This window comes from Larus michahellis, chromosome 1 (assembly GCF_964199755.1).
Source record: "Larus michahellis chromosome 1, bLarMic1.1, whole genome shotgun sequence".
Taxonomy (NCBI): domain Eukaryota; kingdom Metazoa; phylum Chordata; class Aves; order Charadriiformes; family Laridae; genus Larus; species Larus michahellis.
In genome coordinates this window covers 51,184,191-51,211,480 of record NC_133896.1, presented here as the reverse complement: position 1 = coordinate 51,211,480, position 27,290 = coordinate 51,184,191, and the positions used below count along the sequence as shown (strand labels likewise).

General features: G+C 34.8%; 1 protein-coding gene across 1 annotated transcript in view; it reads right to left on the bottom strand.

Moving 5' to 3' along the window:
• Positions 1-27,290, bottom strand: part of CFAP54 (cilia and flagella associated protein 54) — a 110,369-nt gene that overhangs the window by 38,135 nt on the left and 44,944 nt on the right. The window contains exons 28-46 of the mRNA XM_074572659.1: positions 25,083-25,226; positions 23,624-23,720; positions 20,468-20,557; positions 19,165-19,291; positions 18,181-18,292; positions 16,951-17,099; positions 15,130-15,360; positions 14,586-14,722; positions 12,718-12,899; positions 11,813-12,040; positions 11,378-11,601; positions 11,144-11,279; positions 9,337-9,451; positions 8,168-8,320; positions 7,446-7,643; positions 6,487-6,574; positions 5,831-6,037; positions 4,210-4,276; positions 2,030-2,212 (exon numbers count right to left, since the gene is read on the bottom strand). Of these exons, the coding sequence (XP_074428760.1) occupies positions 2,030-2,212; positions 4,210-4,276; positions 5,831-6,037; positions 6,487-6,574; positions 7,446-7,643; positions 8,168-8,320; positions 9,337-9,451; positions 11,144-11,279; positions 11,378-11,601; positions 11,813-12,040; positions 12,718-12,899; positions 14,586-14,722; positions 15,130-15,360; positions 16,951-17,099; positions 18,181-18,292; positions 19,165-19,291; positions 20,468-20,557; positions 23,624-23,720; positions 25,083-25,226 (2,868 nt within the window). The remainder of the gene's footprint in view (positions 1-2,029; positions 2,213-4,209; positions 4,277-5,830; positions 6,038-6,486; positions 6,575-7,445; positions 7,644-8,167; positions 8,321-9,336; positions 9,452-11,143; positions 11,280-11,377; positions 11,602-11,812; positions 12,041-12,717; positions 12,900-14,585; positions 14,723-15,129; positions 15,361-16,950; positions 17,100-18,180; positions 18,293-19,164; positions 19,292-20,467; positions 20,558-23,623; positions 23,721-25,082; positions 25,227-27,290) is intronic.

The window sequence follows — 27,290 nt, the reverse complement described above, 5'->3', positions numbered from 1 at the left end:
GTTCCTCAGCTGGCTCAAGCTAATGATAAGATAATCACATATAAGATAATACTATCTTATATGTGATTCACAATGTAGAAAGTGAAGTTTCCCCAAATCATTCACTGTGTTCAAGGTGGGGTTTTTTATTGTACCATTAGTGAGTAAACGTACTGGAAAGATGTTGATATAAGGGATTTCTAAAATTGTCCTGCATTTTGATGCCATCATTTTTTTCAGTTTAAGTAACAGAATAAGAGAATTCTGTGAGCTTTAATAAAATAAATACAATGGAATTCTGTGAGCTTTAATAAAATAAATACAATGTCTGCAATTGTCTAAGTGAAATGATACCAATCGTAAAATAAACTGGATGGTGATGGGGCTTATTGACAAATTTATTTATATTTATCTCAAATTGAAAGTTTTTGTAGGGGCAACTCACAAAAAACATTTTAAAACTGAGTTCTAGTAAAGTACACAAACGCTGTTTTTATTATTATAAAATATTTCAGAAAAAGCAGATTCTTTCCTAACAGATATATTTGTTTATTCAAAATGAAAGAACTTCAAAAATTTAATTACTGTTCAGCTTTTACATTTTCCTTCACTTTAAAATGTCCCCGAGCTTGGAAAATGCTAACAGTATTGTTACTTTCTTGTCAAATGCACTCTTTGTTTTTCATAAAGTAGCTTAATACTTTTGAATTTGGATTACAAATGCCTGAGGGAAATGTTTTAATTGTACCCATACAGTTTGCAATGGATATCTGGAGTAGTTCAACAAAATTAGTCTTTGAAGTTTTATTTTTAATAAAACTTGAATCTTGATGTGTTTTGATTTAAGTGTCAAATCAACTTAGTGCCCACTATCCAAAACATTCCCACACATTAAGCATTCAGTGGAAATGAAGCCCTTATCCTGCTGAAACTGCAATTGCTTTGACCATGATCTATGACCTGGATCTATATTCTGCTAGTACAAGTGCAGAAAGAATCAAAAATGTGCACGGGCATGTGAAGCAAGCCGTCAAATTAAGTGTCCCTGCTTCCAGGTAACTGTCTGCTCCTTGATCTCACTTGATCTCCCATAGTGAGGGCAGGTAGACAAAGCTCAATAACAAAGTGAACTCCAGTAAAGCAGGATGGGAAGAAGCAAGGACAGGAGGTAAGACAGACACTTAGTTCTGAAGTTTCAGAAGAAATCAATCCAACAAATCACTTTCTGATAGGAAAGGGGTAACATCTTGCTGCCTCCTCTTCCATCTCCACCCCCTAAACCTTTTCTTCCTCCCCTGCCACCAGTCATGCAATCTTTTCCCCTCCCTTGCACTGCCTCTTCCACTTGCAGGTCCTTTCCATAAGTGGATTCAACTCCTTAAAGCAGGAGAAAAATATCTTTTTTTTCTGCTGGGGATTTTCTGTCATGCTGAGAGTTGATTTATAGAGGTATACAATAATAACCTCACACAAAAATCTGTTATAGCATACAGGACCAAATAAGAACGGAGGCAGAATTACACCTCTTTCAGTACTAGTAAGTAATTCAATCGATTTATTCCAATGTCCTGCGCTGCACCTTTGAAAGAAGTTGGATTAAAATGGAGGAAATAAGCACACGATCAACATAAGAGGGAAGCTGTAAAACCATTCCATACAGAGGAATAAGAGAATATGAGAAAGAGAAAGGCAGAAGAGACTTTTATTTACTGAATGTAAAAGTAAAATTATTGAAAGTATTCTGGACATACTGCATTTAAGGTAATTCTCAGTACGGTCTATTTCAAACTCTCTATATTAGGAAATTTCCTCTACAATGCCTAAGCTGAGTGGACCATGTGTTGTCATCTTCCTGAATAAACAAGTATCCTGTATATTCTAAAAATTGTAGGCAGCAAGCTATACCTTGCCTCCATCTTAGTGCCACAGAACCTAACCATAGAGGTATTTTTCACTAGAGCTTCTGAGCTACCTCATAAGTACACCCACACACAAAAAATAAGACTTGATAACTTAAAATTAATTTCCAGAGTATAAAAATAATACTTACTATTAAATTTTGTTTTGCACAATGTAGTTCAAACATAAGGAAATTCAGACTTGCAACTACAGTGGAGATATCAGCTCTGTAGCGATCAGAGAACAAGTCAATACCAGGAATAAGCATATTTGTTTCATATTGTGCAAAGTCACAGTCAGATGTCGGATGTGGAAGAGAAGCTCTAAACAGGGTCTGAAAGTAACAATAATGAAATACTTGTGAAAAGATGTATAGACGCTAGTGAAACACTACAAAAATCCAACCCTTGACACTCATAAATTACTTCATAAATGGAACAGAAGTATCCAGTTGCTTCCAGACAAAACCATGAAAAATCTTTTTAGAAAAAATGTTTTATGCGTGAACTTGAAAAACAGGCCGTAAATAGTCTAAGGACAGTATTTCATAGAATAAGCAAAAGAGAAAAACTAATCTAGGTGTAGAAAAATAATCATGAAAGATTCCTCAGCAAGTACTCTCCAGTACTTGAATGAAAAATCTTCCTAAAGAGCCAATGGCATTTCTCTCAGATTCCAAGTCTAAGCATCCCAAATAAATCTCTGGAAGCACTGGGAAAAAAAAAAAAAAATCACTAGGAGTTCTTACAAAGATTTCTTAGATAATTCTTAGGATAAGCCTCTGATTAGCAGACAGAAAGATCTCCATAATCAAGGAAAATGCTTAGGGAAAATTTGTTGAGATGATTCTGGGGATGTGTTCAAACATTTCTGTACCACTAATATTTCATGGAAAATGTTTTCCATCAGAAGAAAAATCTTTTTATTTTCCCCACAAGCTAAGAAAGCTAGTTTGATTTTACATAGCCTTAAGTCCTTGCCCCGCCATCATCTCAGCCATTGTTTCTGGGAGAGTTGCTGACTTTAAGGACAGTTAAACGCTAGTTCCACCCTAGTTCTGCCTTTCACTAGGTCAGCTAGTGCAGCTTAAATCATGTAACTTAAAACTGATGTGAACTTTAAGGAAGCAACTTAAATGTTCCTCCTTTAAAAAGGGAGGAGTGCTAACATTGTCTCTGATGTTGGATATTCCTTCCCAATTGTGTTTATCTTCTTGTAATTAGCAATGATTGCTACAGAAATATGCATTTACATACTCAGATCCAAGATATTAACAAGCCTAAAGCCTATACCAGAGACGGAATTTAAATAAGGCTATAAAAGCTTTCCAAATCAAGGAACAAATTATGGGCTTGAACTTCGCAAGGTACAGTGACAGTAATTGATTATATTTTTCAAGACACTCACCCTGCAAGCTGCTCCTATCCCAATTAATATCAGACCCGCTTCAGTCAAGTCGCAATTATTTCTACCATTATACAACTGGAACAACTGCTTACTACTATTTCTGTCAAAAGGAGGAATCAAAATTGTTCAGCTTTGTAACACCAGCAGTAACAGTGCTAGAAGCTAGTCAAAATTCTCCTTTACCTTTGTTTCTTCCACTTGTTCTCCCTTTGCTGAACTTAACGAGGTTTTAAACATGGCCTAGCACAGGTCACATAGGTCACAACCATGGCACAAGATGTTAGAAAGCGGCACTGGTTTGTTGCGGAAGAAGCCAACTAACTTCCTGGTGCTGCACTGGGATAAGTAAGCATTTATCCCAGTGGAGTATGACTAGTAGAATACTTGCAGTTCCTTTTCCTATATCGCTTTTGTTACTGGTATCTTAAAACTTCCTTTAAAAAGTAAATTGGAACCCTTTTTTCCTTTATAGTTGGTTGCTAAAAGTTTGAAAACTTGGTTTTAATGGTCTTATTTTCTTTGTAAATGAAACTGAATCATTTTGAGTGTCCTCTATTTTTAGGGCAAACTTGTTATAGAGCTGAGATTTTAGTATTACAAACCAATATCTTTCAATGCTAAAAAAGATTCAAAAGTTTCTTTTTCTAAAGAGTCTGTTCTCCTGGTTGAAAATTTCATTATTTCTCCGAGACACTAGCCTTTTATTGAAGTGATAATTTTTAGGCTATACTATAGGAATAATGTTAAAAAACAGAGAATAAAAACATCTAATCTAATGTGCATAAATTTTCAACTACCTCTGATCTCCAGTTTTCCTTTACAATCAACATGAAAAGAGAAATATTTTAATAGTGGGTTATTGAGATTTAAATTTTAGAAGCAATTTGTCAACTTCATGAATTCTAATTGAAATTGTATTCTTACCTTAAAAAGTATAGCAGAAAAATAGCAGTATTTAGTTCTTAATCTCATCTTTGATGTTGTTATATACCTATAGTGCAGCAAATAATAAGAAATATGAATGTGCCCATCGATATAATTATTCAAACTCTTTTATTTATTTATTTAGTATAATAATTATAATAACACAATCTAGATATTTTCCATATTGGAAAACAGTTGCCTCTTCTGTAGGTAGGTGCTCAGCCACGCCATGCAAAGAAAGAAGCATTTGACCAAAGACATACCTAGACAAAGGGAGTTGTCTAGATTCTCTTTAAAGTTAGAGAAATAGGCAATCTAAATGCAAAATTCATCTCATACAAAACTAGAAAGGTAAAGCAGGTCAAGCAACTCACAACTTAAAGTGTTTCCATAAAGGAAGCCTAAGATAACTAGCACATGAGGACTTTCACATGATAGGTGCCTAGATTAAATGAATCCCACACAGTACCTCGTAAGAGCTTTGAACCATCCTGGTCGCGGGTACTCCTCTGATCTACAATATTAGAAATCTTTAATACAAAATTAGAGTCCTCTAATCCGCATTTTACAGCCTGAGCCTAAATTGCTCTAGAAAGAGCAACTCAAGGGAAAGATATTTAAAACCCCAAGTCAGGTTCTGCCTTAGGGAGAAGCTGAGAGAGGATGGCTCCCTCCAGAACCCTGCCAGGATTTGGAATGGACATATTAGCAGTAAAGGGATAGTATGCAGCATGGCAAATAGGTGCCCAAGCACCTCTAAAAGCAGCTAGGGATTGCGTCTTGCCTCATTGGACCTGAGGCCATACCATAGATCAGAATTAAAAGAGCTGTGGTTTAGAAACAACTTAAACTCGCTCCTTTTCTTCTTGGGTGCTGATTCCTACTGTGAAAATGACACTTCATCCTGAAATATCCATCCTAATACTTTCAAAGCTACCTTGGCTTACAGATATTTTACAGTGCTATTAATACGCCCTGCTTCTTAGGTAAGACAGTTTACTCCGATAAAGCTCTGCCCTTTCATGGGTATAATGCTTCTAAGGTCATTTAGAGCCGGCTTAAATATTCCTAAATTTTATATTTTGTACATTTTTGTATTGTACAACATGTTGAGGAACAGCTCAGAATTACATCCATAGTGTTTTACCAGCAGTCAAGGAGTACTGGATGGAAATATTTATTGATGGTAGACTTTAATACAGTAATTCAAATTTCATTTAGTTGTAATTCACCAGAAAATGAGTGCTTTAGGCAGTAAATCTGCCCTCAAGATACATTAATATTTAATATGTGCAATGACTTGGGAGCTGTGATATTTCAATTGAAAATCAATATGACTGTAAAATCCTTGCGCTTATGACTTTTTATCATTTTGTTTTATTTCAGTGATCTCTCCATATAATATACAGCAGCAATTACGATCAAAGATGAGCACTCAAGAAAAGGGAACAAACAACATTCTCCAAAAGAGCAACTTTCTTCCTGAAAGGAAAAATTCCTTTGCTTTTGATGAGTCTTTTTTTATAGCAACTCATTAGTGTTTTTCAATTAATTTCAAGTTGCCTACTCTCCTGGATGAGCAATTTGTTTAAAATATGAAAGAAATACATAAAATACTTACTGAGCTATCTTAGCCACTAAGACTGCTGCATGTAAACATCCCCAAACTCCAGCCTGAGAAAGAAATTTCTGACTAATATCAGTCGATCTTCCAACTGCAAAGCAGTCTGTAGCATTTTTTGGAAAACCTAACTCTTGCCAGTTGTTAAGAGCATCAGCAATGTTGAGTGTTTCATCAAGGGCTTGACACCAATATTTAAAAGCAACTCTGTAACACATAAAAAACATACCCATCATATTGCTGACATTTTCCAAAGTGGAAGATAAGACTTACTTCATTTTACCTTTATTGCCTGAGTTATAACTAATTTTGGTTAGGTCAAAAGTTGAAATACACTTTCTACAACACAAAAAGATACCATACCTGGTCAACAGACTTATTGGGACTTATAATAAAATTGAATTGTCAAGCAATAGATATTAATTCCTAAAACCACATAGAGATGCTTAATTAATTTACTTAATTGCAATTTGTTAGCTAAGAAAAATAAACAATTTCTAGAAAAAAGCCTCTCAAAATATAGCTAATAGTGAGTTAGATGAAAGAAGTTATATGGACTTGAGGACAGTACAAGAACTTACAAGACAGTTGAAGGGTATATGAATGCCAATTAAAAAAATGAAACCATGCTCTTTTTGAATCCAATAACTATGTACCTTTTGTTTCCAGCATAAAAGTGAAGATTTCCAAGTTCATGTAGAGCCTGAACCTTGAGGTCTCTCTGGTTGTTTATTTCAAGGATTCCTGTTATTTGTTTTTCAATCAATTAGAAAAAAATATTGTCACATCATTAAATCAGTTACTGAATCTTGAACGAATTTTGCATGAGAAGTAGACAGGCATTCACATGTAATTCAATGCATAAATATATTTATTAGGCTGGTATATTTTACCTTCAAATGTACAATTTCTTATTTCTACTAACTTTAAAAGCAAGAGTAGGATGTATTTAAGGACGTGTTTATCTAAGCTTTTTTATTTTTATTTTCTCAGACTTATCAAATTTCTTCGTCTTCAGGAGATAAACTGGGAAGCAGGTTACCAGGGCCCTGCTAAACAACATTGCCTGCATACAGCACAGTAGTACTGTCCCTGTCATTTCTAGATCCTTACTTCAAATAAAATCACTTACAGCATCTGTTGACCTGCTACACTTCACCTATTACGTCATACAGCAAAAACAAATAAGCTGTAACTGTATGAGTGAAGTCATACTAGAATGTAATATGGAAGCCAAGCAACTACGTCTCATATTCAAATGCACAGACTCCTAAAGGTCTGTTTCCTAGAAAAAAAAACTATCACGGAATTAAAATGAATCTGCTGAACATTACAGCAGATTTTTAATTTGGGATTAATCAACATAACACCACTGAAGTAATGCTTTTTCATAAGATGAGATAACTGTAGAGGTTATGAACCAACTAGTGGCTTGTTTAGGATCTAATGCGGATTTTCTGAATCAACAGAAAGAAGGTTGTATATCTCTCAAAACCACCTTTCAGACAGTTATAATTGGCAGAGAAAAATAACACAGGATTAAATATATATGAACACAAATAGGCAGAATGATATTACATGTTACCTGTACACAGAAATTTATTTTTAAAATTACCAATTGTTTGTTCATAGGAAGAGATAATGACTGAAAGCTGTGACTGTGGTATTGGTTTACTCTCAACCATACTGGAGAAATTGAATTTTTCTTGAGAAATGTCATGTGGTGTTGGTAGAAATATCATTTCAGGTCCCACACTAAATTCCAGCCTTCTGTTCGAAGAGATATGACTGCTGATTGCTCTTCCAGCATTTTCTAGATCAGAAAAGCGATTTATACGGTCAGTTCCGATAAATATTGTACTGTTTCCACCACCACAAATATTTCTGCACCATATTATTCAAACAAATATATGATTCCTGTGTGCCCCATTTTTATCTGGTTTCCTACGCTATGATTCTGTCTGTGTGTCTCCTAATTAAACTCGTTGGACGTAACACATTTGTCAGTGCAACCAAATGAAAATATATGCCCTGTTAGAGAAAAAAAACTTGGGAAGATCTTCCAGTCAGTCCTCTGACAGAGGTTTGGCTGCAGACAGGCAAGTGACACAACCAGATAAAAAAAAATATCTATCATCCAACCATAAGACACAAATCACAGAAAATCAGGCTTAGAGCTTGTGCTTACAGAACGTCATAACTTTATATTCTGTGCTTTTTCTAATTGTCAATAACAACTAAAACTTGATTTGTAAAAAAATCTGTTCCTTTTGGTGTTTACTATTTTAACTGCATATACACTTTAGTAAGCGAGAAACAGTTAAATAAATAACTCACCTTGTGTGTGCGCAAGAAATAATGAAAGTAGTTTTCTGCTGTGTCTCAATGATCTGCTGTGATATTTAGATTTTTGTAGAGTTTCTCTAAAACATTTCAGTGTATCATTCACATCGAGAGGTACATAAACTAGAGCTTTTGCTTGACTGCAATCTAAAAGGAATGAAATTATGAAGAACAATTTTGCATTACATAAATAGATTATTTTTAGTAAACCACCCCTCAAAACATAAATTTAAACAATTCCAGAACTTCAAAACTGAAATAAATTCAAGTAATGGTCAGCTTTGTTTCCTGTTGGATTATGAATTAAAATTATTAACCACCAGGAACACTTCTGAGCATTTATATCTGTTTCAGTGTTAAATTTCTGTTGTCATATGACATCTATATTCCCTGAATTACATCTGCCCTGGGCATGTATCATCTCAGTTCTCTGCTCTGAATTCTGGTGTCTGAAGTCTGGAAACATCTTTTGCTACAACTGCTGATCCCATTTACTATAATTCCCATAGTTTCTATGTACCAAACCTGTGAGTCGTCATGCTCTCTCCACTGAATGCATAATATTATCTACTCTTACATACAGCATTATTTATTGTTTAATGACTTTTCTCATCTGAATTCAACACAAAGCCTTGTGTGCAATGCCTTGACATCTCTGTGATACGAGGAACTATGCTTTACAAATTTGCATTAATGACTATAACAGTTTAATCCAGACTGGAAAGCACAACAACTGTAGGTAAAAGAGGTGTTTTGTCACCTTGTAGTTCACTTCAGTTTTTTATATTGATTCTATCAATAACAGTGCACGTTCACATTAACTTCTGGTTATATTGCTGGATATCCAACCATACTGATGGAAAACTGGACCAAGACCACCAAGCTCACTCAACATACTGTAGGTCATCTGGCATCTGGATGACAATTGCTTTTCTCTGCTTTCAGATACAGTCTGAATATATTTGGAAAGGTCTTGACAACATTACTATCCATCCCAATTATCAAGAATAATAGTTTGAAGGCAACACTGAGTTTATATTAAAAGAAACAGATTATAGGGGCAGTGAAAGACCTATGATAAGGAGGAAAAAAAATATACAGTATGAAAAAAAGGAAATTGTTTGGGAGAAAAGAGGACTCATGATATTGAAATGTGCTCTCACCTGTATAATCCTTTTTCATCTCAGGATAGAAAAAGCACCCAGGAAAAATCTGTTCATGAGCAGAATGGGCGACAGGCAGCTGTAATTTCTGCCCTATGTAGTTTCTGCAACTCATCTAAAAAGCAAATTTTCTCTCATGATAATTGAATAAGATTCAGGAAAAATCAATATTTTGTACTTAAAGTCAAATATCTAAATACACAGTCACATGACAAAATAAAATAGGACTAACTTACAAAGACACCAATGACTCATAGCTAGTATCCATGTCAGTAAGAGGTGAAAAAGGGACAACACCTAAATATTGGATATAACATGTAAGTGTTAGATTTTAATGAATTAAGCTATTATGGTATTTGCTATAATCACGAGCAACTTGTTGGTGTTCAGCAAATATTCCACCTTTCTTTGGGTAAATGCATGCTTTCGAGGAACCTGTCAGTGTAAGCATGCCTAAAGGGCACACTGCCTGTAAAACACAATGTAATGCTGCACAGGGATATACAAAATAGCTCCAAGCAAGTAAGAGAAGCAGTCTAACCCTGTCAGAGGAGCAAATTTCCAGACTTCTGTAAAGGGCTATTCCAGCACAGATATTTTATTTTGCTAATGCAGCTACATCACTTCAGAAGTGGAAGAACCAATTCAGAGCTACTTCTGGTCTCTCTGAACGGCACTGCATTGTGAAATGTAGCCATACCCTCCAGATTTCAAACCTGATGCTGTCTTTTTTGAACAATTCTTATTATTGTTATCTAACTTTAGTCTTTATTCTGTAAGTTGTCTTTCAAAACTGTGATTACTTTTCCACATTGCTCAGATTACAGCGCTATGTGGTGGTTTGCCACACTACCTTTTTTTTTTTTAAGACAGAGGACTATGTTCTGAACGGGAGGGCCAGAAAGAAGTCAGCAGGAAACAGCCTTACAGAGAGACAAGAGTGAGCACCTCAGTTGCCCTTGGCGAGCCAGGAGTGCCTGCTGGGTTCCTGCAAGCCCTGGGCAGCAGCGCTCTGTCTCTAGGCAAGGCAGTGGCTCCTGAACCCCATGTTCATGTTCAGAATATACCCATTCGTAATTCCAAATCTCACTTTGGAATTCCACACCTCTCCTTCAAGTCCTGTGTTTATATTAGTCATAGAAACATATTAAAAATACCAACCATGCGATTGACTTTAGTAAAACTTCTTAGAAATAAACCTTAGGTTAAAAAAAGAAAAATCCTAATTTTTAATAGCTAATTTCATGAAAAATTTCCAAGCAGAAATTTCAGTTTACTAAATAAGCAGAGGCATGGCTTTTAATGAGAGGAGTTTGCTGAGCAGCTCAGGGGTTTTTTGTTAGTGATCAAGGTTTTCAAGTTTTTTATTGGTATTACCAGTGCTTGAGTTAACCCAATTTGATTAGTTTTGGCTTTAGGAGCAGTGTTTCAATGCAGAAACAAAGCAATTTCTGTGTATTTAATTTTAATTCATCACAAAGATTGTGCAATATCCAAATAAATGGTTTCAGGTTAAAAGAGCGGCACCAAGAACCAACATGCAATTAGATTTAGGCTCATAATATGGAATGGGTGCATGATGCATGGAAGAAATGTTCTCTGGGTCATCAAGTCCAGACCTCTGCTGTTGCTTGAATCATGTTATATAAACCTTTTCATGCACTTCAATCAATTTTGTTCATTAATTTATTATAATTTACTATTTGTAAACATTATGGAAAACTATATTAATCTAATCATTGAAAGTATTTCTCTATATTTAGTTCACATTAAGAGTCAGAACCCAAAAAAGAAATCTGTGGTTCACCTTATGTGCATTATCAGATAGATGTTTTATGAAATGAGATTCATGGCTGTCACGGCCACTGAATTGCTGTATCCTTTCCAGCAGCTGCCTCTGAGCATACACCAGCAGTGGACTCACTTGTTCTGTGTATCTCTCACTGAAAAAAAAAGAAAACTACAGTAATTAAGCAAAATAACTGTATATTTAACTATACAATATTGCTTTTCAGTTTTTATTGGAGTTGGTGTGACTTACTGTGTAAATATGTTAAATTGCACAGCTATGTGTACCAGTGCTTCCCACTTCTTCATTTGATATAGCAATTCTATTGTTTTAAGAATCAGATTACATATCCATTTCAAGTCAACCACATTCACGTCATCCAGGGGAGACTGTGGATGGAGATTAGAACCACCATTCTCATCAGTAATACCTCCTATACAACTGGGAATGGAGAAGTCTCCTTCAGGATCCAAAATCTACAGAGAAGAAACATTATTCTACCTGTTATTTTCAAACTTGTTTTTAGGACAAATGAAATTATAAAGAATAGAAAATACTGCAATCTTCTAAAAACTTGTTACAGAGTATAACTTGGAGCCATCAGAATACAATGAAAGAGAAAGAAAACTATCTCTACTCAAGATGTGATAATGAAGAGTATACTGTCTTAGTAAAATTGATTTTTACCTTAAGAGACCTGCTTGCTTGTAGTTCAGTTATCATATCAATGATCATGTCTGATGCCAAATAAAATGGCAACCAGATGGTGTTCCTAAGAAAACCCCTGGTAATGGGAAATGCATCCATATCGGAATGTGAATGGTTAGCAACCAATTGTAATTCTTGAGTATAGTTCCAAAGTTCTCGACAAGCATTTTGAAGCAACGTCCAGTGGCCACCACGGTGAGCAAGAACCTATGTATATCATTCAAAATAGACTTATACTTAGGAAATACAGGAATCTAAAGTTTCATTCTTTTATTGCAAAGCTTAGGTATAAGTAATCTTAATAACAGATCGTTCAATATTTCAATTCATATAAAGCATTATAGAACCTTAATTTGGAAATTTTCATAGAAGCACTAATTTATAAATTAATTTAATTGTTGCTTTTGGTGTGAGAATAAGAAACAAAGAATTAATTCACACCACATATACATGGGTTTTTACTTGGGTTTAGGAGGGTTTATGGGAAGAGTAGTCACTCTACATTTCCTTTCAATCACTGGTCCTTCTGTTTATACTACCAAGGCATTCACAAAGACCTGTGAAGGCAAAGGTAAGTCTGCAACTATTTCCAGAAAGATTTAAGAAACATGAGAAGGAAAGTTACAAAGACTAAATGAAAAATGAAACACTTATATCAATTATTATATGTTTGATAGAAACATACATTACAATAGGTGATATGTGTGCCATATTTCATACACTGTACTTGGACATTTTGCAGAAGATGAGAAATCACTGCTTTTTCCCACTGAAGTTTTTTTGACATTTCTGAAGTGTGCATTTTTTTAAACGTAGAAAGTAGTAAGTATTGTAATGAAGTGTTTAGTAATAAATAAAATGTTTGGTAAGAAAGTTTATCTTACCACTGCTCTTCTTAAATGCAAAAAGATTTTTGTAAAATGCTCCAATAAAATTGTATGTGACAGAAACTGCTTGCATTCTTTGGGGGAATGAGAGACAGATATTTCTGTATCCTTTGTCGTTTGAGTTCGAGGAGTATCTGTTCCACTCAGGTTAATGCTGGACTCAGAAGATTTATCTGTACCTGAAAACAAAAGTTCATTGGTTAAAAATGAGTTAGAGTTCTCAAAAAAGTAAAAAAGAAAATATTATCAGCCAGCTAGGATTTTCCTGTGGCAACTAAATACTGAAATGTTAGGAAATGCCGATGTTAAGGTTATCATATTTATAAGGTTATGATATTTAAAATATACGATACTTCTACTTAAGTGTTGGGAGAAGCAGGGATAAAAAATGGTTTGAGCAAAATATTAATGTATACCCAGTAGTTTTCAGCCTCAAAGACAGAACACAACCCTCATAGAAGTTTTAAGAAAAAATCACCATGTGGCAAGCTCCAAACAACCTTTCTGAAACTGAGGCCTCTTAAAAGGAGAAGTTAGGAAGAAGGGAAGATTTGTGACAAATTCTGTGGTTTGTGTAGAAATGCTTCATTATTTTATTCAATACCAAATATCCTCCGAGGGGAAACACAAAGGTTCACGGTAGTGGAATACAGTGATATTTGAGGTATAGGTTTCAGGCAGAAGCTAATTTCAAGCTAAACTCTATGTCAAACTACACGCTTCGTGAAATTCTTTCATTCAGAACTGCTGCAAAGGCTAGGAGGTAATAAACAGGATTTTCATTAGTTTTCAGCAACTTTCAGTGATTCGGTTCTCAGTGACTTGTAAGCATCAAGACAAAGAGTATAACTAAAAGTAAGCTGTTGCAAAGAGAATCAGTGAACTCAACTGCTAGTTTTTGTTATACCTCCTTGGAAAAGGCAAAGAGGCTGGTTGATTCTTACCTAAGGAAGTCCTACATGGAATGTTAGGAGAATTTTGCTCTCTACAGCTGTGGCAAGAATGTGTTCCCTGAAGTGCTGTTGAAAACACCAGGCTTCTGATTTCTTCTTGAACTTACGGTGGCTAGGCAGACTACTTTGCATTGACTTGTATGTTATCACCAACATCTTTGGTAATCAAAGTTCTATATTTCACAACTACCTACACACAGGAGCCTTTCAGCTTCTGTTGAAACCTTAAAGGATGTTAATGGAAACAGCTACGACAATAACAGTCAAACATGAAAGACAGAGAACTGAAGTAAAAATAGTAGAAGATAAAAAATTGATCCCGAGGTAGCTTCTGCCACAGGAAAACACTGGGGAGCAAGCAGTGGAGAAAGAAACCTAAATTATTCTACTTAAAATTTGGAAGATAATAATAAATGTCAGTCTATAATTTTAAGACAGGCTTATAGCTAGGATATCTAAAGGAAAGGACAGACCAATTAACGGCCAAAGAAACTGATAAAAATTATCATTGCATTTGGAATAATCTGGAATATTATCAACTTAATAGGTCTAGGTAGTGTGGCTTCTGCAAAACAAAAGCTAATTTATTAGACTTTATAAACTTGTTACTAAGGTATAGGATAAAGAATAATCTCTTGATAAAAAGTAACATATTTATCAATACAATAAACAACTCTCAGAGTTATTAAAAATGCCCCATTATTGACTATGACTTCATTTATAATAGATATGCCAGAGAGAAAATACAGAGGACATTTTCAAAATCCAGAAACATCTTGTCTTCAAATTGGCATAAGTGTTTTTTCAAAGTTGATGTGGAGAACTAATGATGGAAGTCAGGATAGAAATTCAGAGAAAGAAAAAGGTAAGTTGAAACTGATTCCAATTGTGCATCTATTAAAAGGTTCTTACAGGTTTGTTTTTTGGTCATTGCTGACTTTTTAAGGAGAAAAGAAGTTGGTGTTTTCATGTTATTCTCTGCAACTTCTCTCACCACTACAGTGCCAGAATTATTTAATGAGAATATTTCAGGATCCAAAATATTGTACCTGCAGAATGGAAGAAAAAGAACAAACCACAAAAAAAACCCAAAACACAAATATAATATTAAAAAGAATTTTGATATACACACACAAAATTCAGTTTCACAAAAGTGAGGTTTGATTACTTTCCAGCATCTTTAGGAATCAGAAATAATGAATGATTGCCAAAAGTTACGAGGAACCAAAAAATAGCACAGTATAATACATTTCAAAACTTTCATCTGATCAGTCAAGTGAGACGTCACCTGCCATAATATGGAAAACAAAACTTTTTACAAAGTAAATTAATTTGCATTTGGAAGCTGAACTGTTCATATGGCAAACTGACTGATGATACTGTAATTCAGTCTGTTTGCATTAATGGCAATAACACAACAACTTATAGCAATCATTGATAATGCAGTAAGATATACCTGTCCAGATGCCATGAACCACAAATTCCAATATTATATTGCTCTTCCAGTTTCTTTCTAAATAAGTTGTAGTGTGCAACTGCCAGATAGATATTCATCTGAGACCTCCACGGCATCTCTTCAAGACATATTTGATGAAACTTCTTTCGGTTTAAGTAATCACTCACGATTGGTTGCAGAAGTACTACTAAGGTGTGGCGAGCTACTTTTTGCAACTCTTCCTTGCATTTCCTAAGCCAAAATATATGAAGTCGCAAAAAATGAAACTGTGTTTTCTTGAAGCTCTAGAAAATATTATCATGATAAATATACACAGAAGTCTCCCATTGCATATCCACACACTTTTATTAACTCAGAAGAATATGACATATTTCTAAGAAAAGGATTTTTGCTGCAGCCAAGAAAAGCAATTGTGCTATCCCTCTTAAAGTGCACTTAACAGACACTATACCCTAGATTTTACCAACTCCCATAAGATGTTTGTCTTCGTATTTACAAAAAGTTTACTTCTGTGTTTGAAATAATTTGTACCTGAATCATCCAAACAGATTATTATAGCAAAACCAGTGTGTTTCACGCAGTCTGTTCCGAAGATGGAGCATCTGCTATTATTCTGTAAATTTGCATCATTCGTTTTATTGCTGTGTTTTGGTAGCTAATCATCCTCAATGTGAAGAAAACATTTTATTTCAAATATGGATGCCTGGCTTTAATTTTCAGCCTTAGATGTTTTTTATGTTTCTCTGGCAGATCAAACAATTCTTTATTACCTGGCATTTTCTCTCTGCGCAGATACACACAATGCTGTAGTCAAATCAAATCTCATATTTTCATTTTTTATAAACTGTAAACTGGTCTCCTTATTAATCTAAATTATTTTTCTACCTGTTTTCCACCTTTAAAATGTGGGCAGAACAGTATACCATATGCAATGTTGTTATATTATACAGCAATGTTATTATGTAAAATACGAAAGACTAGCTAAAAGAGGAGAAAGCCCAGGGTAAGTTAAACATCCCCTCTTCCACTGAAAGCCATGAAAATCATGTTAAGTAAGGTGGGTTTTTTTCTGTCAAGAAGGAAGAATGGACAGTTTAGGTAAATATTTAGAAGACAGCGTATGGAAGATTTTTTTTTAGGTTCTTTATTTAAAACATTTCCAGAATCAGTTTTGTCATTGCTTATATTCAGATATTTCTAGTTTTCTACTTGCTAATTGCTGGAAGCATAAGTGACCAAAGCACCAGGTAATGAATGCTACAAATTCTTTTAGGTCAGAAGGTACTGTTATTAGCAAGTTAACCAAATACATACAATTATCTGCCAAAAGAAGGGGTGAATGAATTATCATTTGTTTCTGTCAAGGTTCAGTTTTCTAAAAGCTAGAGAACAGATAATCCAAAAAGACTAGTAAAAGGATGAGAAAAATCACTCTGAAACTACCTGAACATCAAGAAAAAATATTCTTTATTTCTAACAGGAAAGCTCCCCAGTTTGAAAAGCATTATAGCATGCAGATTAACATAGCTCTTCCACTATGATGAATCAACACGCTCAAGCTAACATAACTGAAATGCAGTCTTTGATTATTAATACAAAGACCTCAAAATCCTCAACAGTTATTCTCTGAAACAGAAATGAGATAGATTTTGTCCTCTTGAGTGGAAGCCAATTTTATACCAAACTAAAACAGAAAAGTGAGTGAACTGTGCACAAATTCATTCCTTTGACAAAAAACAGTTTTAAAATACACACTTATAAACTAAATTTCAGTCAAAATATTTTGGTTCTGTATATGAAGCTGATAACATGTTCATTTACCTTTGTGCTTCTGGACATTTCGTTATGTCTGGATGTTTCATTAAATACTGTCTAAGAGTCTGTCTTCTTCGAATAGGACTCAAGGCTTCTGTTCTTGGTTTCTTCAAAGTTGATGCCTCTGGTTTCTTTAAAGGTGAGGTCTCCACACTCTTTAAAAAAATCTTCTGTGAAAATCTTAAATATACTTCAAATACTTATTTATATCTACATTATCAATTACTTGAGGTATACAGTGGTTTGGCTTACGCAGGAACAGAACAAAACAGAAAATAAATTCTGGAACTGTTTGTCAAAATAAAACAGCAAAAGAAATATTTAATATTTCAGAAAGCTTTACAATTTCTCTGGAAGGTATATGTCAAATGCCTGACACTAAGAAGCTAGCCAGGTCCCCAGATATTTTCTTTCATATACCAATGTTTTTAATCTCAAAAAAAAAAATATTTTTCTATTCTTCTCTATATTCTTCTCTATAGTTCTTTTGCTATTATTATAAATAGTAAAACTTTGCAATGTAAAAACTGAGAGAGAAAACCCTTTCCCTAATCTGTCTCAAATGCTAGCAATATTAAGGCATTACTAGAGGGTTATGAGGGAGAAAACTCTTCCTCCAAAACAATACAAACCTATTAAGATTATTCTTACCTTCCAATAAAGCAAAAAATTATTTTTAAAAAGTTCTGAACAGAAAGCCTTTATTGTGCAATTAGAATATCTGCACAAGGAGTTACTCACAAAAAAGTATAAGTACAACATATTGTGCAAAAATGCCGAAATCGATCTCCTTTTCTTAATATGTTGGTACCCAACCCAATATGTTAATATCCTATTAATAATATCCTATTAACATATTAATAATAATTCATTACCATATTAGTTATTAACATATTATTGATAATAATTAGCATATTATTAATATCCTATTAACATATTGCTTTTTCTAAAGGGAGCTGATGAAAGGCAAGTTTTCATTGATTTTGGAATGCATTACTCTGACTCATCTCAAATTCCTCACAATTGTTGGTCTTTCAGATAAATCCCAAGCAAACTTTTCTTCCTGATTTTAGGAGTGCAGAGGTGAGCTGAGGACTAGAGTTTATATCCCCAATTTTAGTAATTATGCATGTCTCTAGCTCAGGTTTTTATGAGACAGCTTTTAAAAATTTATTTTTGTGCTTATGGTATTGCTGCCCAGTAAAGACATACATGTCGCCTTAAAAAAAACCTCACTTTCTGAAACCTCACCACTCCTGTAGTGTTTCTATCCATGCCTTCTGACAGAGTTGGAGAACTTGTTTCTTGTGTTGAAATTCCATTATTACAGAGAAGGTGGTCATTCCTCCTGACAAACAAATAATGTTAAAATCATCACGATCATCATCATGTTAAACTCCTTTCATAGTTAAAGGGTTATCTTTGGGAATAGGTAGAGCACATCCAATTCCTATTTCATTGGGAGTTTTCAGCAAGTTTTTCTTTCCTTCTTCCCCTTCAAAAAATTAGAAGTTCTCACCTTCAAGGTTTATTATAGAAATCTGAATTTATAGGTAACAACTATCTTACCTTCCTAACTCCTAGTAAAACAAAACATTTTGCTTCATCACCCAAATTCTACTATGAAATTCTGTATAGAACTTCTTCATGTCTAATTCTTTTGGTCTTTTGTAACAGCAATACCTGTTCCCTATAACATATTTCCTTTCCATTGATTATTTCCCTTTCAAATTTTAGAAAAGCTGGTGTGTGTTTTTAACAAAGCTGTAGTTGAATTTCTTTGAGATCCTGTTAGGTAAGTGTCTACGATTTGGTTCCACTTAACTTTTCAGTATAGAATTTTTTTTAGACACTACAGTAGCCCCTGATCAGTTTGCTTTTGATCTAACCCAACACGCTTTTCCATGTTATCCCGCTGCCTCATAATAATACATTTAACAGCCATATTACCAACTGGTGTCTGTGAAAAGGAAAATCCTGGAAACTGATGATTGTAGACAGGAGTTTTGAACAGACACAGCCAAGGGAGAAGTCTCCATGTGTAACGAGGTCACAATATTTTGTGTATAATCTGGAATATAATCCTCTGTGTTCATGGAATTTCTGCAGACTGTGAGCCATGGAAATGGTTCCAGATGAGTCTTCTACCAGGTACAATTTACAGGTTCTGCTGGTGAACCTAAGTAGTAGTTTTTCACTACTACAATAATAGACATCTACCTTTTCAAGTAAACTTGCACATTGTCTGCCCATTCCAGAACGCATTGAAACTTCTCTTCATTCAGGATTTTGTGCAAAACTTGAACAAAGAACTCAAGAAAACGCGATTTCTTTCTGAATTTCATCACTGCAATAAAGTAACAAATAATTAACACAGGTTTTGTATTTATGCTGTAAAACATTTCCAAATTCAGCTATAATTACAGCTATGTATGTCTCAAAGCATGTATTTATGCCATGTTGCAATGCTGATGAAGAAAAAGCATACCGATATTGAAATCAAATATGTCACAATACACAATAGCAGTTCCTTAATACTTGTTGTTGTGACCGGGCATCCAGAATCACAAAGTTCACTCTATTTACACTCCTAGAATGACAAACATTCTAGGGACTACAAAAACAGGTTTGGAACTATTTTTGTATCACACAGTACATAGTACAAAAATATTTCATAGCAATATTCAACATGCCTAATTGTACACATGCCTGAAAATCCTGCAAAAACAATAAAGCAAGTATAAACAGAGTAACTGCATCCTATTCACTTAGGTTGCTCTTCTTGGTGACAGTCACATTAGTATGGAAGCGTCACATTAGTATGGAAGCATCACATAGTTCTCATTGCAGCAGTGAACTGTGTTGTCTAGGTTTTAGGCAGCTTTTTAATTGTTTGCAAACTGCTTTTACTGTTTGGCTGTCTTAATAATTTTTTACCACTGAGAAATAAATAAGTATTTATCCTACCTGAAAGCTATACTAATTTTAACGGCTACGCTACATTGTTATTTTGAACACCAATATTAGAACAAAAAAAAATCAGGCCGTGACAAAGGCCACATACCAGAATCATAAATCCTATTTGAAAAACACAAATGTACTCAGACTTTTGGGAATTCCTCTTTCACTAACATTATTTATTGTGGAGATGGGGTATCTCAATTTAAAAAGAACATCCCACACAAATATAATCTTTGAAATCTTGACACAACTTTAAAAAATGAGCTCATTTTTAAGGTCATTAGAAAATAAACATTACTCAAATTCTTTAAAATATTAATATTTTATATAATTAGCATCATCATATAAAATGATTTGTTGCAAGTATTTCATACACTTCTAAATGTGACTATATTAAGAACTTTTTTCAAGCTATGTTTTACTTGATTTTATATATTTGTATATTCACAAAATGAAGAGGAAGTTTCCAAGAGCTTATTCCAAGCAAGAAGTAGATAGCTTTACTGGCAACTTTCTGAAGTAAAGATGCCTTTACAATTAAAATAGCCACCAATTATCCTACCTTCTCGATACGCATTGTTTGATGTCCAACATGAAATTACAGGGTAGAGGAACAAAGGATCTTCCTGTCCTGTAAGCTCTGATCCACGAGCTACACCAATAACAAAATCAAATCCATTATGACAAGCAGAGATAGTCTACAACAGAAACTCTACCTGGAATCATAACTGAAGACTAGAAAAATCCTTCTTTAGCACAGAGTTTGCTTTTAAATCTCTCACTGTCATCAGAGAGAAAATCAAACGCTTGCTCTTTTCTTCTAACATAAGTAGTTCTGCCACTTAAATAATGAAGAGCTTATGGATGTGATTGATGAACTTCCAGCTACTAGACAACAAACAGGATGTCTGGAGTTCATCAGAGGTCTAACAAAGCTCCATACAAATCATCTGTGAAGGAGGAAGTGCAGTAAGGACATGTCCAAAACCGTATTTAAGGCTATACAGAATGAACTGAACACACGATGCTACTACTGACTAGTGCTTACATACATGCTCGCCATATGGATAGCATAAGTAGGTAAAGGAACTTTTTTTCTTCACATAAATGTTTATATAAAGATATGTATATGAATGCATTTCTATTTTATAAATAATATATTAGATATAGTGTAAATGATATATACAATATATAGCTATAAATAGTATATACAATATATAGCTATAAATAGTATATACAATATATAGGAGAATAATAACTTGGATTCAAGCTTCTGAGAGTTAAATATAACTGTGTTACTAGCTGATGAGCACCAGAACAAGGTTACATGTGCTAGCTGCTATTTTGCCTTAATAAAAAAACATGACCTACAAATTTTGTGCTTAGGCAAGTTGTGGGGTTGAGAAAGATCAATGCAGCCAGTCCCTGAGAAAAGCGAGGTTAAAAAGGCACTCTGGAACAACCAGTTGTGATAGTGGATCAATAGCTACACCCTCCACTGGTAGCAGTCAGTTGAAGTCTGTTGAATGCAAATCATGTGCAACTGAATAGGACAGCCAGCACGACAAGCAGATCTTTTTTAGTTGCATTTTAGGAGAAGTCACACCCTTTATTACTACTCTCTCCTGTTGGACAAGTTCAAAAATATATTCCTTCAAATGCGCATTTTCACAAGGAAGAATACCTCCCAAATTTTTTTAAATGGGAAAACATTTCACATTTCAGAATTTAAATTGTACTGTGTATGAAATATTTGGTTTTCCTCAGTTTCTTATGAAAAAGGCAGATTCATTTCTTTTATATTTTTCTCATAGACTATCATCAATGGAATGCTAAGCCTTGATCTACTTTTAAGGATTTCCTATGACAGGGTTTTTTACAAAATATTTTTAACTGCATGCCCTACAGGTGTGCACATTGTCCTAAATCACTTATACATATTGGTATATCTATAATGGCAGCTCTAAGCTTTGTTATTTGTTTTGCATGGCTTCAGCAACAGAATCCTCTTCAATTTGTATCCTGAAACTTATTGACGAATATGCTATTTCAGCAACAGAGCAGACTTCAGCCATCAAGTATTTGCCAGTTACTGAAAATGCGTTCTTCTCTAACTTATCAACCCATTAATTTAACTTCCATTATGTAAAAATGGAACATCATTTTATTAAGTAATCAATGTAATTTTCCATTAACTTACAGAATTCATTCACTCTGTAAGTTCTTCTGCAGGAATGCAGGCATCGATGTTGGCAGCAGAAAATCAGTGCACAGATGAATGGAATTTTTGTGTCACTCTTTTTATTCTATTTATTACAGAAATTCTTTCTCTTCTTAGACAAATGCATTGTGGGTTGGACTAGATGACCCTTAAAGGTCCCTTCCACCCCAAACTATTCTATGATTCTAGAGATGATGGACGATAACTAGAACATAAGTCAGCAGCATGCCCTTGCAGCAAAGACCAGTTGCATACTGGGCCGTATTAGGAACAGCATAGCCAGCAGGTCAAGGGAAGTGATTATTCCTCCCTCTTCAGCACTTGTAAGACCACATCTAGATTACTGTATTTGGTTTTGGACACTGTAGTACAAGGCTCTGACATACTGCAGTAAGTCCAGAGAAGGGCCACCAAGATGATAAGGAGCTAAAGTGCACAACAAAGCAGGAAGAGTCTGAGAGAATTGAGTTTATTCAATCTTCAGAAGGCTAAGAGGAGTCTACACCTACCTATAGGCAGAATACGGAGTATGGAGACAGACCATCCTCATTGATGGCACAAGAGGCAATAGACACAAGTTGCAAATAAGAAAATTCCAAATAGACATAAAGAAAACCTTTTTTTAACCATAAGCGCGGTCAACTATGTGAACAGGTTGCCTGTCTTTCTTCAGAGAGATTCATAACTTGACTGGACAAGTGCCAGACCAACCTGATCTAATTGTACCTGTTTTGAGCAGGGGGTTGGAATAAATGACTTCCAGAAATGTCTTTAACCTAAATGATTTTATGATTCAATCCAGGCTCCAAGGAGTACAAGATGCCATGTAAATGCAATGGAAGAAAAATCAGTAGTGGCTCTGTGTCTTAAGTTCTAATCAAATTTCTTTTATAAGTAAGTCCTACATATTCACCTAACTTTGGCAGAACTATTAGCCTGAAAATTTTGTGCTTAATCCATACTCTAAGATATTTTAAAGTTGATGTATTCATTCCTGAGTTACAAGTAATGCTAGTATACATGCGATTCCTTCTGAAAGAGGACAATTTCTGTTAACTTTCTTCAGGAAGCCTTTTCTCCACTAAAATTTCCTGCAGTGGTCATTACTACTAGCAATGGTAGGATAGCAACACATGCTATAAATGGACAATGGTCTTTGCCACTGCATTTTCTGATTTAGGAAAATAAGAAAGCCTAAATAATACAGAACCCAATTTACATAAATTGAGGGAACACATATATTTGCAGAACAGAACAGAACAGAACTGACCATTCCTTTCTAAGAAGGAATGAGTGTTTTGGTGGAAATGATGAAAAAGATCAATAAAAGTCATTATACACATCACTTCCATGGATAAATAACGTCACTGGAATTATGATTTTGGTTGATTTATCATGGAATATATATGAATCTACTTCTTAGGAAAATAATTTTCACAAATAAACCACAGAAAAATGCATAGAAAAAGGTAAGAAATGTTTTAATAGTACACCCACCTGGTTTTGTCAGTTTGAGGAGATTTGATTCAAGAGCACTTAGATTTTCTGTTGCTTTTTCCATTGCAGCTAAATGGGATGTCTTTGCAGAAGTGGTCTGAAACATCCAATACTTAGTCATGAAAATTTAGCTTTTACCGAAGTAAACCCAGCAGGTCAATAGTGGAGTCTGGGTTAGATCACAAGTCTTCTAATGCTATATCTGATAATTTCAGCAATATTGTCTTATTTTTCTTTTCAAGTGAAAATTGATGTTCATAAACTTTTTAGTATGGCTGGAATAACCTGGCCATGATTCATTCTTGACTGATCTCCAAGGGAGTAAGTAGAGTTGCTCTGCCACCAAATACATTTTTAGGGAAGTCCCACATGCTACTATAACAAATTTGAACAGATGGTTTGACAAAATGTGTTGTTTTCCAGAAAAATTAATATTTTGTAGATTATTTACTGCCTACAGAGATCAAAATCTTCCTCTGTAAAGAAAGTTCTTCTTTTTTCATTTCTGAAAATACAATTTTCAGTCAGCCCTACTTGGGTCAACATATTATATTGTTCCTACAGTCTTAGATTACTTTCCTTTTTTTGCTTTGAACTTGGGAGCAGCTAACACAAACTCAGCAATAAACAATGAAGAAAATCATTTGTCCTGGATCCTATCAGTGTCCTACAAATTTTCTTCCAGAAATCCTTCCCTGTGAGGTGATTGACTCTTTGTCACTCTCTCCAATATATCTCAGTTTCATGCTCACATTGCTTCCTTTCTTCCTCTCATTATTCCTACTTTCTTACTTCTTTCTCAAATCTCATCTCTAGTAAAATCTCTTCTAAAATTATTTAAAGAAAAAACAGGAAAGTACAGAGAATCAACACTTTACTCTGATTCTAACTTGTAGGATATCCTCACAACCTGATGCATCTCTTTGTAATTTAAGTATTCAGGTCTTTAAGGTTGAAAGTTCTTCCTACGTTGAGAAATATTTTTCAGTCTACACAGTTCTTAAGTTACTCTCTTATTATGACCCAGTTTCAAGCAGCTGCTACACTAAATTAGCGGCTAAGTTTCTACATTATTTAGGATATTTTTGCTCTTCTTTACTTACGTAATTCTTTAATTACTTTTTCTGTCTAATAAAGCATTCCTGCAAACTATACATGAAGATCAGTTAGAGATGCTTGTATAAGTATCTGCAGGATCCCCATGGCTCTGAACTGTAATGTTGCTAACCCCTCTCAGGTTCAACAAGATGAGACCCTGTACCCACTGCAGTCTGCAACTGGTCTTAACAAAGATGGCTACAATTAAACAGAAGCCTCTCAGCTGTACTTTGGGATCTCTTATTCTATGAGGAAACATTTCATACAATCACTTCTAAACCAAAAAGTTAATAGATGAGGTCTTCAAAAATAATAAACACAGGATTTAGAGAAAATAAAAAGTGAAAGTCAGAGCAATTACTTTAACCTCTTTGTTAGTCTGTGTTTCTTCAGTTTTCACAACTCCTGACTGGCAGGGTGAGATTGCTGGCGAGGAATCCAACAATTTTTTCCCATAGTTAACAATAATTACAGCTAGTTCATATTCTTGCCATGAACGTAGTACCTATTAAAGAATCATGTTATATATTTTTGTTTTCCATAACATATAACGTTTCATTATTGTCTACTTATAATTGTCAAAATGCATGAATATTATAAATAGAAATTAATTACTCGATACTGAAGTTTCCTTTATTAAAAAACCCAAGACTATAGACCTCTAAAGTAATTGGAATTGCAGATATGTTATCTGTGTATTCTACTTTGGCTTAACCTATCCCTCAGAGAATAGAAAGATTTAACCAGAAGTATCTATTTCTGTGACTGACAGTCTCCCTGTTCTCAGGCAGTACTGCTATCAAAGAATATAAAGGGTAACTAAATGATCCTCATTTACCTCTCTGGTATCAAGTGCACATTTGTAAATCTCAACTGTATTAGTAAAAGGACTGGTGAAATTTATTTTGAAAATTATGAAATTTGTAACTGAACAGTGTGGGGAATGCTTTTAGATGGCTTTATCTTCTTTAAATAGAGCTCTAAAGCCCAACGTACTTCTACTACATGCAAGGTAACTTCACATTAGGATGTTTGTCTTCAGGATAGAAAATAAGTGTATAGATTACTTTAGGACAAATACAGTACATGGCCTGACTATTCTGTTGAAATACTAAATCTAAGGAGAAAAAAAAAAATTATCAGTACAAGCAGACAGTTATTTAGCTGGGGAATCCAACAACAAGCAGACACTATATCAAGGTTTCAAGGTTCCTAATAGGCTTTGTTGGCCTTGATCGCCTCCGCCTGGGCTCTCCCCCCATGGGGCCAGGAGCTCTCTTTCAGCTCAGGCCTGAGCCTATCTGTCTGATAGCCGGCTCCTATCTGTCAGGAATGATGGTCTCCAGTGCACTCCAAGTCATGCCTGGACCTGGCCATGGAACCACTGGTCTGGACACCTGACCTGCGGACTGACTCCTCAGCTTGGCCTCAGACTGCTCCCACCATGATGGACCAGCCTTTTGTGCTGTGTCTGATCTTACCTCCCCTCATCAGACCTGATCCTGACCTGCGGCTTGACTTCCCAGCTTCATCTCGGATCTGCCCCATCACCACAAATTCACCCGATGATCTGGACTCCTGGTTGAATCTGACAGCCAGGTGCTTCCCTGCCAGCCATGGCATTGGCCTCGGCTCCTGGCTTGCCAGCCCTCACTGTGCCCTGACACTACCCTCACACCCACGAAGTAATTGGTTAATACCAAGAAAATGGCGACAGTAGGGCTTAAAATATTCATCTTTATAAATCTTAAAAGAATGGAAACTGTGTCTTCTTGCAGAGCACTTTTAAGGGTTTTTGACATTGATCTGGTCTTGTGAGATAAGCATAGAAATGCAGCTCCCATAAAGACTGGGGTGAGGGATCACCAACATGGGGGAACCCCTCAAAGCATCAGCCGCAGCTCAGCTTTGATATGAGCTCTTCGCTGAGGTGTACTCAAAGCTAGAGGAAAGCTGACTTTTTCAGCATCATACAGTTACCATGGCAGGTACTTTAACTCTAGCATGACTCCACAACTGAAGAAAAAAATCCTACCTGTACCACATTTCTCATCTCACTAAATAGATTGAGTATCTAAATCATAAATTGATCTACAGATAGGTATTATCATTGAAAGTCAAGGTGTTTATGTTCCTGACAGCACGTGGGACCAAATTGTATAAAGTCTCTTGTATCTAATTAGCAGATAAACTATGTATGTTATTCTGATTAAAACTATAAATATGGCCTATACGCAGCAAGTAAATTTTTAAATTTATATATTACATATATGCCTTATTGAAAATAATACCACCTTAAATGTAAAAATACATGCAATGATATAAAATACAGATTTCATGTCATGGACTAAAAATTACAGCCTGTTTTCTGAACAAAGGAAAATTCACAGTTTTATTAAAAAGTCAAAATTTCATTACTATATAAAATGCCCTGATACAAAGATACTAGTAAATATTTCTAGACCTTTGTCCTTTAAGAGTGTTTGTTTTCTAAGATATCACTCTGAAGGCCAGCTTACTAAATCTTTTTTTTTTTCTTTCTGTAAATGACAAGAGCTATATCTTAAAC